This window comes from Malania oleifera, chromosome 12 (genome assembly GCF_029873635.1).
Source record: "Malania oleifera isolate guangnan ecotype guangnan chromosome 12, ASM2987363v1, whole genome shotgun sequence".
Lineage (NCBI taxonomy): Eukaryota > Viridiplantae > Streptophyta > Magnoliopsida > Santalales > Ximeniaceae > Malania > Malania oleifera.
The window spans coordinates 67,742,644-67,753,162 of NC_080428.1; the positions used below are offsets into that span (position 1 = coordinate 67,742,644).

Below are 10,519 nucleotides of genomic sequence, written 5' to 3' on the forward strand. Positions count from 1 at the left end.
TGCATATATATTAAATCATTTTGATAAGATTACCACTTGAGAAAAACTTTTATTATTGAATAGATATTTTTGATTCAAGCGAGTTTTTTCATTCAAAGACTTGATATTTTTAATATTCCAAAGTCCACTTGATTGAAAAATCTAAAGGTTGTCTATATACACTTGAGAGAAATATTATTTTGACAAAGTGTGTTTCAAATCTTTGTAATCTTCAAAGCTTTTTATGTATTCAAAGATTTAACCTAAATTCTCCAAAGCATTGACTTACATAAATATTTTTTTGGGAGATTTGATAAAAGAGAGAGTTAGTGAATCATACTCTTTCAATTAATGATCACATCGTTACATACATTCTGAGCTTCAAGTTTCATCATATGATTATGTATTAGGAATTTCAAATTGTACTCACTAGCTTTGTTAGAAGCAACATTGAGTGTTTTACAAATTTAATTATAATCACAGTTCGGGTTGTGAACCGGGTTTGAGGAGAGAACTGTATCTCTTGTAAGCAGCGAATTAGGAGGAAGTTGTACCTCTTGTAAGTAGCAGATTGTAAGGGAAGCTCCGTCCCAATTTAAGGAGCAGGGATTATAGTGGAATCCTTGAGTGGGTTGCTTAAGGCGGGGACGTAGGCCGGGTTGGCTGAACCTCGTAAAATCGCGCTTGCCTTCTCTTTTCCCTTATCTTTTTAATTTCCGCAATGCACTTGATTACTTACATTGCATGTATGTTTGTTGAATAATCTCACATGAACTTGATAAGTAATTGATTAAATTTATACATAGAGACTAAGTGGTGAATAAGTTTCAAAGAATTTTTAGAATACCCAATTCACCCCCTTTTGGGATTACACCTAAATCAACACCATGTATAGGTTCTTCCTTTTCTTATTTTCAATTCCATTAAAACCTATACCTTTTTTTGTCTAAGGTCATCTTTTGTGAACCTAAGAGTTTGTCAAAATTTTCTTTACCTCTAGTGAATGTATGGATCATCTTAAACTAGTCTCCTATTTTCTTTTCTAGATCTTGGATTTTCAAGTTCTCTCGACCTTTGCAAACATTCTAAAGTTTCATAAATTCTTTAGACATATTGTTTGGTTTAATTTCAAGATCAAGGATATGAAGAACCTTTGCATTTTCAATTGTAAGTTGGGATCTTACGTCTTTAAGCTCTTTTTGCTGCATAGCATTCTTGTTTTCCAAATTTGTGATTTTCAAATCCTTTTCTTTATTAACAAGAATTTGTGATTCAAGTTCTTTTAATGATGCCTCATTCTTGTTTTTCAAAACATTGAAGCGTTCAAGTGTTTTAACAAGATACTTATGAGTTCTAACATATTCAACTTACAATTCCTCGTAAGTAGGCATTCTCTCACTATTAGTGCTATCATATGATTCACAATCAGACATATCATTCAATTTAGCATATGAATTATTTTCAGATTTTTCTACTAAAGTAGAAGGAATAGAGATAACCTCATTATCAGTTAAAGCAAAAAAACACTAGTTACCTCCCTCAAGATTAGTGGAGCATGAGTCGCACGGAGAGATGACTTCCTTTTGCATGGACACTCCATATCTCCTCTCAAGTTCATCCCAGATCTACTTAGCATTACTACATGCCATAACCTCACTTAAAACATTAGAATCTAAAGTATACAGTAAGGTATTCATGACATCAAAATTTAACTGCACTAAGTTCCTATCATGATCATTCAATTCACACTCAGATTTAGGAACATTAGTACAACCAATGGATTTAACAGGCACACTATCACCTTGATCAATGACATTCCAAAATTTTCAATTTAAAGCTTTCACATAAACAGTCATTCTGAATTTCCATACAACATAGTTATCACCACAGAATATTGGTGGGTGTGTGTGTGACCAATCTTCCCTCACATAAAGGGGATGCACTAATACGAGCCATCATGATCTTTTAAGTAAATGACGTCTAAGTCTAAGCTACGAGACTTTGATACCAATTGTTAGCTTTGGTGCAATCCCAAGAGGGGGGTGAATTGGGTATTTAAAAAATTATCGCCTAGGTTAACTGGTTTAACAATAGTATTACACAACTTAGGGTCAGTATATGCAATCAATAAATAAACATACATGTAATAACCCAGGAAATTAATCATGGCCTCGTCAACGAACACATGGGATTCGTCGATGAGAATACATAAGGGTTCCGTCGATGAGGACACGTCTCGTCAACGAGAAGATACCGAGAGGGGGTTTTTAGCAGTCTGAAATTCGTCGACGAGGGGTTCATGTTCGTCGACGAACTTTCTTCAAGGACTCGTCAACGAGATGACGTGTCTCGTCGACGAATCTAGGGTTATAAATAGCTAAAATCCGTATTTTTCAACAGAAAATTGTGCAAGAAGATCCTTTCTCTCTCTCTCTCTCTCTCTCTCTAAAATGACCCTCTCCCATTCTCTCTTCGATCCCGACTCCGTTCCTCGCCGGTTCGATGATCTAAGGCCACCACGACGCTTCTGGGAAAGTTCTCTGCAAATCTGTCAAAGTGGATTGTTAGTGGGAGTAACTTGAACTCCATTCCAATTTCAGGATAAGACATTTTATTCAGTTTTTGCCTTTCCCATAGTTACATAAAATGTTGTACATGGAAAAATAATGATATTTTACTCTGGGAGATGTTATTTTTAGGGTGTTGAGTGGGGAACCTTGCGGGTGTAAGACCAGGCACAGTAGAGGGCTTTTGCAGAAATCAAGTAAGGGAAATATGCTATGTTAGGAAGTTTCAGCAAAGATACTAGAAATTTTATGTATATTTACATTTATACCAGTTTATTATCCAGCTCTACAATTTATGAGTTTTTATTATTTGTGTGGCCTGAGTGGATGTTTACTTGATAAAGAGTTTATATAGTTTTCCTAGTATATCATGATTTACAATATATACAGATATAGACATATATTTATCAAACAAGTACTACAGTTTATTCAGATCAGTATATTACAGTTTTTATTCATATTAGTATATTACAGTTTTTATTTAGATTAGTATATTATAGAATACCATGTTTCCTAATACCATAACACTCAGATTTACAGATTATATAGACAAGTTATACAGACAAATATATAGTTATTACAGTCAGTTACTACAGATATGTGATCCATATATCATAGTATATACAGTACAGAATTATAGTGTTATGGTTATTTTGGAAATATGATGAAAATAGTAGAAAGATTATAGTAATATATATACAGATTACAGTAGAAAGAATATTTCATCAGATCCCTGTTGAAATATTACAGACACATACAGATAATAGAGCACGGTACCATTGCTAATTACAGATCAGAATGCAACCACATATCTCATATAGTATGTGAGTACCGTCAACCGCGCTCGAAGAACTTGCAGACTCCCCACGACTCTAGGTTGAGGGTGCCCAGTTTGACGAGGTAGCTTTTCCAATTTCATGCTTAAGAGTGGATGCAGTTTGGTCGGACTAAGGAAGAGTAGAGTACAGTGACTTATCTGGTAGTCCAATCAGAGTTAAGTCTCGCCTACGGGCCACACAACCCTATCATGAGGGGTCAAATCATGACATACAGATTTCCAGGGAAAAGTCACAACTATGTATATGTATACAGATTTACAGCATTTAATGATTATAGTATGATATTAGCAGTATGAATGGTAGAAAACTCAGATGATATAGTTATGTTTTAAATTACGATGATTGCAAGTTATACTTTACACTAATTCACCAACTGATATAGTTTTGGATATTATTATAGTATTCATGCAACTCAGTCGCCACACACTAGTAATAGCATATTTCCACTTACTGGGCGTCGCCTCACCCCATTACTTTAACATTTTTCAAGTGATCTAGTTAGGCGAGCAAATCAGGCTCGCAGATAGAGTGACCTTTTTACTTGCCCTGTTGATAGGGTAAGTGTATTTTGAGGTTTATGTTGTGAGCAAGTGGTAACGGTGGGAAATGTAAGAATGTACCTACGGTTTAGAAACACTGGATTCTGGTATTGTATTTATATATATGGATGTATGACTTTATGTTTTCCGCTGCATAGGTGTGTTTATTATGTATAGGAATACTTCAGTGCTCTTCTAGGGCCTGAGATGCTATAGCAGGGGTATCAGAGTAATTTACCTATTTAATCGATAAAAAAAAATGTAATTTTTGGGTCATTATAATACACGTGCAGTAAAGTAAAGTGCGGAAAAAGTAAACGATACATGCGATATGTTATCGAGGTTCGGCCAAAGTGCTTACATCCCCGCCTTAGCTAAAAAGCACAAGGATTACCACTATAGGCTCACTTAACGAGTGGAACGGCACCTAAACAACCAGGTCAATTAACACAGGACTGACATCAACCTTTACAACCAGGTCAATTAACACAGGATTGACCTCAACCTACACAATCCTTCCGGGTTGGATTACCACCCCCTTAGGTCACGTCCGGAATACAACAGATTTCTCAATAAAATTTGTGTACAACAAATGTGCTTCTCAACTAAGTAGATATGTACTACAATACACATGGTATAATCAATGCACTACCAAAAGATAAGATACGATAAGCTCAGTGTAGTCTTAATGTCTACTCTCAAATATTTATGCAGATATTGCAATCAGTGCCCGAGAGTGTAAATAATATGATCTTTGTGTCAAATAATGATTTCAATCACAATGCACAAACAAAGATCACAAGTACACTTCAAATATCTCAACAAATAATTTTTCTTAATATAAACTACAAGAGATATTCAAACAATGGTTTGTAAAATATTTATTTGATCTTTGTAATAAAATGATAATCTTAATCAAAAAGTATAACAACAAAGATCTTTTGGCACTCAAGCAAATATCTCAAAATAAGTTTCTCAAAGATAAGCACAAGAGATATTTTTGAAAATGATGTATAAAATATTTTAACAATCAAAATACAAGATGAACTCTTGAGTATTGCAATGAAAATGCAAAACTCAGAAGCTCTAAGAAGTTTTCCTACGAAAGGCTTATTTACAAAGCCCCCTAGAAAAATTAGAAGCTTACTCTTAAAGAAAAATTAATCTCAATCAAAACGAGCAAGTGAGAGTTTAAACTTGGTGAGATGAACACAAGAACACTCTTACTAAGTGGTATTTGCAATATGGATGAGTAAGAATGGGAATATATAGTTTGAATATGAAAAATAGGCTTTTTGAGATTCAGAAGATATTTTCTAATTATTTTTCTAATCTCATACTATTTTTTTGCAAATGAAGGGGCATATATAGAGTTCCCCAAAAATATAACTTTTCAAGACATGTAGGGTATTATTAAAATTGTTTAAAAACATTTTATCTTAATTAACCCTGTTTAAAAATTTAATCACAGTAAAAAATAATGTCCAACCTGAGAGCACCGGTCGACCAGACACGAGGTTCGGTTGACCAGGTGACCAAGTTTGGTCGACCGAGCGAGATTTGAACTGAAAGTTCAGTCGACCGAACTAGGGTTCCCAAAGGCGATTTTTTATTTTAGCGCGATTCAGTTGACCGAGACACTTTGAACTATGAAGTTTGGTCGATCAGGGCGTTGGATTCTCCCACGTGTGGGTTCGGTCAACCAAGGCATTGCCCATTTAAATTTGGTCAGTTAACCGATGAGTCAAACGTTGACTTGGTGGGAGTTCGTTCGACCAAGTCATATGAACTTGGTACAGTACGGTCAACCGAGCTATGGTCAAAATGTTGACTGCTTGATCGATTCGGTCGACCAACAAATTTACACTATGAGAGTTTGGTCGACCGAATATGCATTTTTAATGCATTTCGGTTCCAACTCCCTTATACATTCAACTTATTCATATGATGTTTATTTTTAATACAATAGGGAACTTTTTCATGCAGATTTGTGGGTCCTAAGGTCAGTTTAAGGTATTTGAGAATTAACCCCAAAAATCTAGCGTCGGTCGACCGAAGGATGTTCCCTAAGGTCCGTCTATGGTCTTGAACTTATCCATCCTACCATGCAGGTAAGACATTAATTATAACAGATCATATTTCTATGTTACTATTACAAACCCAAAATGATAAATATAAATTACAATGAATAAAGATTTTGAGTCTTCGTCTTCTTTAAGCCTATGTGCGTGCACCATATGATACTTCCGATAGGTCCTGCACACAAACTCATTAACCATTAAATAACAGAGTATTTGTCATAATCAAAATGAGATATGATAAGGTCAACACACACCCTTAATAGGCAAGGGTAATGCAGGCCCCAATAATTTTTTTTTTCCAAACATTTACTTTTTTTTTGTCCATTGGGCAGAGGCAGCCCTACATGGGCCTAGGGAGGAGACTGAACTTAATAAAAAATTATAAATTCATAAATTTACTACCATTTTGTATTTTATTGTAATTTGGTAAATTAATTTATATATTATTTTACTTTAGTGCAGAAATTTTTTGTTTTAAATTTTATTTATTAAAAATATAAATATGATTACGAATGATAAATAATCTTACCTACAACTTTTGTAACAGTACCTTTTTTTATCTACACTTGTAAATATTTATTTTTAATATTTTTGTAGTCTCTTATCCTAGCAATTATAGTTGATTCGATGCTTACTATTTAAGAAAGAAAAAATTTTAGAATACAAATGTGTGCTTTATATATATATATATATATATATATATATATATAGTGCACATCATGCAGTAAACAAAACATCGATTGTGAAAATTAAATTTTGTTTTTAAATAATTACAAAAATACATCCAAATTTTTTATTTTTGAACATTGTGTCAAAATGTTGAAAAATAATAGAAGATATTTTTAATTTTTCTCTACAAATGTTGAAAAACGAAAAAAAGTAATATTTTATTTTATAATTGCTCAAAATTTTTTAAAAAATTCTCAATTGAACAAGTTTCGATATTTTATGAAAAATTATTTTTTAAAATATTAAAATTTCACCCATTTTATTGCAATTTATTGTGACACACATTCTAAAAGGGTTGATAAAGTGTTAAAGCATAATTAAAGAAGGAGTAAGTTGAAGGGAAAAAAAAAAATTAAAAGCTTGAGGGTTATTATATTTTTTTGGACTCCTTTCTCTCTCTCCTCTCTCAACATCAGAATCCATTTTTAATTATTTTTTAAGCACCTTTCTATCTTTTATAAGATAATATTAAAAAATCCTAATATGAATAAATTCTACTAAAATAATTTTCGTCAATGGCTCCTGACTCAACTTCCTTGCACCACTTTCTTCCTCAATACTTTTATATTATAAAATTAATCTAAATTATTAGTTCCTACTTTATTTATCTTTGATTAATATTTATAATGATTAAATTATATAATTAATCTTAATTTATAGTATTCAAAAATATAGAAATATATATTGTGTTATATTTCTATTTACAAACATTATATATATTAAATTTAAAAAGGCAATTAAAATTATTTTTAAAATATTCAATACAATATATTTAGTACAATTTAATTTTTCTCACATGCTTTCCACCAAAAGGTTCGAATAACAAAATATTACAGTTAAATCCGTGTAATTTAATAAGTGTCCAATTTTTCATATGTCATAAAATAAAGTATTACACAGGCTTTCCTGCCCTAATCCCAGCACCCACATTTTGCCATGCCATGCGACATCCACCATCCACAAAAGTTTCTCCTCTATGGTCAATTCATCTCACCCATTGCCCATTGTTCCTTACACCATGGTGGATACTATGAAGAACTCCACCAATCATCTCTATTTACACTCCCAATAAGGCTCCAGTATTTGGTGCATACCGGTTGAATGGATGCTGACACAAACCCCATTGTACCTGTATCAAAGTATTCAAAGATGGTTCACAATCTGCCTCACAGAAGTGTAGGTACCAATTACAGCAACCACAGACCCCACCACCAAAATCCCCACAATTGCTGCCAACTCCAGCCCAAAACTCTGGGAAGCTTTCTTGATCCTAAGGTAGCAGAGGCATGGCAGCAGCATCGCCACAGTGACGCCCAGAAACGCGCCGATGAATGCCATTACGTAGCCAAAAAATGGAACCGTCAGCGCCACGATTACGGTGCTGACTACCAGTCCAGTTCTAATGAGCAAGCTGATTGATTTGTTGTTCCGCAAAGGATATTTGCCCTCTATGGCTGTGGCAAGTGGCATGATGACCACTGCATACTTTGTGAGGGGATTGATTAGTGTAGTGTAGATTGCTATTTTTGAACTTATCTTTTGGACAGGAAGGTTTAGTGTCACTTGAGATTTCAGCAGTTCTCCATACATCAAGTAGCCAAAAATGGCCATTGATCCATAGCTGATTGTGCTCAGAACAAAACATACTAGTAATACCTGCAATCAGAAACAGCAGAAGAGAATGAAAAAGGAAGTTAGGTGCAGACCCGCTTCCATTATAGTGCCAGACAGTGAACATATGTCTTAAGTCTCATGGTTACCTTGGGGAATTGGTTTCTGTCCTTCATGGAATTGTACAAGGTTGGGAAAACTGCATGACCACAGTAACTAAAAGCAAACAAGCTCATGGCAGTGGGCACTCCAGCCCAATTCAGAAGATCACCTCTTTGATTAAATCCCACACCATCAACAGCACCAACGCAGAGAACACATGCCACCAGTATCACAGAGGCCAAAACCCCACCAGCAGAAACATAGGCCAGCAAATTCAAACTCCTTAGCCATGTTGTGGGCAAGATCACAAGGGCAGTAAGCAGCACAAAACCTTGCTTCCCTTTAATCTTGAGGCCAGAAATTTTGAAAACCATGTTTGGGAACAAGCTGTCCAAATTGTCACCTTCCAATATCAGGAACTCTACTGCAACTAAATACAGCTCTAGGTACAAAAATAGGGACACCAAGGCTCTTCCTTTGGGCCCGAAGGCTAGCTCACCAATGTCGGGATACGTTTTGATGGATGGATGAGCATCCATACATCGTCGCAGAAGCAATATTGTATAAAAACAGAGAATTGCTACAAGAAATAGGAGCGTCAGGCTCAGCCACCCACCTTTGGAAAGAGCATATGGAATTGACAGAATCCCAACACCTGGTAAAACAGATTAAACTAAATCAGGCTTTATAATTACGTGTTAGGGCAACAGTGTGCAATTGCTCAGAGAGAGAGCCAATCCTGCTTAACTTTAATTAAAAGATATAATTTGGAATTCATTGATTGACGAGAAAGATATCACAAACAAAGAGAATGTGTCAAATTCAATTTTAAGATAGTTTAAACAGGATAAGATCGAGACAACAGAAAGTTACTGCAGCAGCATGCACTTGGTTGCAGTATGCTGGTTCTTTTTTATGTCAAACAATTGTTTGTACTGAATGCAAGATCAGTCAATGATGTTGCTAGATAGATATTAAACCATTCCTAAGCCCTCAGCCGGATATGAATTAGTTCTTTGATATGTTATTAGATTCTCCATTACCAAAAGGTTTCAAATTTGAAACTCGCTCGATGTATGATGAGCCTTTTATTATCCCACTCTTCAAGCACCTTATGTAACATGCTAGAAAATATTATATTAGGACTGTCTCTCACCTATAAGCTTACTTTCAAGTGAATTGGTTCTTTAACAGATATCATATCATGGATTCTCAAATATGATCAATTGTAAAGCCCATCCTTTTTGTAGCCTTTATCTGGTTTTGTCCAGTGGTTCTTGAGTGCATATTTAGTTATTTACCAGAGAGAGAGAGACAGAGTGAGAGACCTGATAAGGCATTGAGTCCATTGAAGCAGGTTCTGAGGAAAGTGGTGCCTTTGGCTGGTTGCTGTGTATGTGGGAGCTGGTTTTGGCTCTCCATTCTCTTGCTTTCTGGCTGTGCTTTTGTTCCCCACCGCCTGTTAATTTTGGTTTGTGTTAGTAAAGAGAGGGTGGTATTTATACAGCGCAACAAATGATTAATGGTCTTTTGCTTTGCTTTTGTTTCTTATTTTTAAACACATTTTTCTCCTTTTTTAATACTTGGTCTATAAAGAGAGATTATGGGGATGAGTAGATTGCCATTCATGTTCTACAGAAGAAATTTGAAGTAGAAAAATTGAACTAGCTGTTGGTAGGTATTCTCTGGACTTAGCTGGTTTATCCATTATATTATCTTTTTGCTTAGTGGGCAGTTCCCCTTCAGTATGTCTCACCAAAGTAGATTCCCACATGCCCTGTCATTCTTGTTAGAAACTGAGAACTCAAGATTCATTACTAAAGGCTTAGAGGTATTACACATTTTCAAGTTTTCTGGATCATTATATTCTTAAAAAGTTTCAAATATCTTTCACGTAAGATTTTCAGATAAATTGAAAATGACACCCGAAATTCACAGTTCACATGTCTTAAAAAATATATATATATTAAAAAAAAAAAAAAAAAGAAATCCTCTCAAAAAAATGAGTAGCATTATAATAAATCCACTCTCAACTTTGTCACAGCAGCAAAATGAGGAACTGTGACTAAAGC

At 34.6% G+C, this 10,519-nt stretch overlaps 1 protein-coding gene across 1 annotated transcript; it reads right to left on the reverse strand.

Annotated features, from left to right (window-relative positions):
- Nucleotides 1-7,564: 7,564 nt before the first annotated feature.
- Nucleotides 7,565-9,911, reverse strand: LOC131144629 (amino acid transporter AVT1I-like). Its single transcript, XM_058093370.1, has 3 exons — nucleotides 9,776-9,911; nucleotides 8,495-9,102; nucleotides 7,565-8,390 (listed from the first exon to the last, which is right to left on the reverse strand). Exons 1-3 carry the CDS (start codon nucleotides 9,867-9,869, stop codon nucleotides 7,878-7,880), a joined length of 1,215 nt encoding a protein of 404 aa, XP_057949353.1. The 5' UTR covers nucleotides 9,870-9,911; the 3' UTR covers nucleotides 7,565-7,877.
- Between the last annotated feature and the right edge of the window lie 608 nt (nucleotides 9,912-10,519).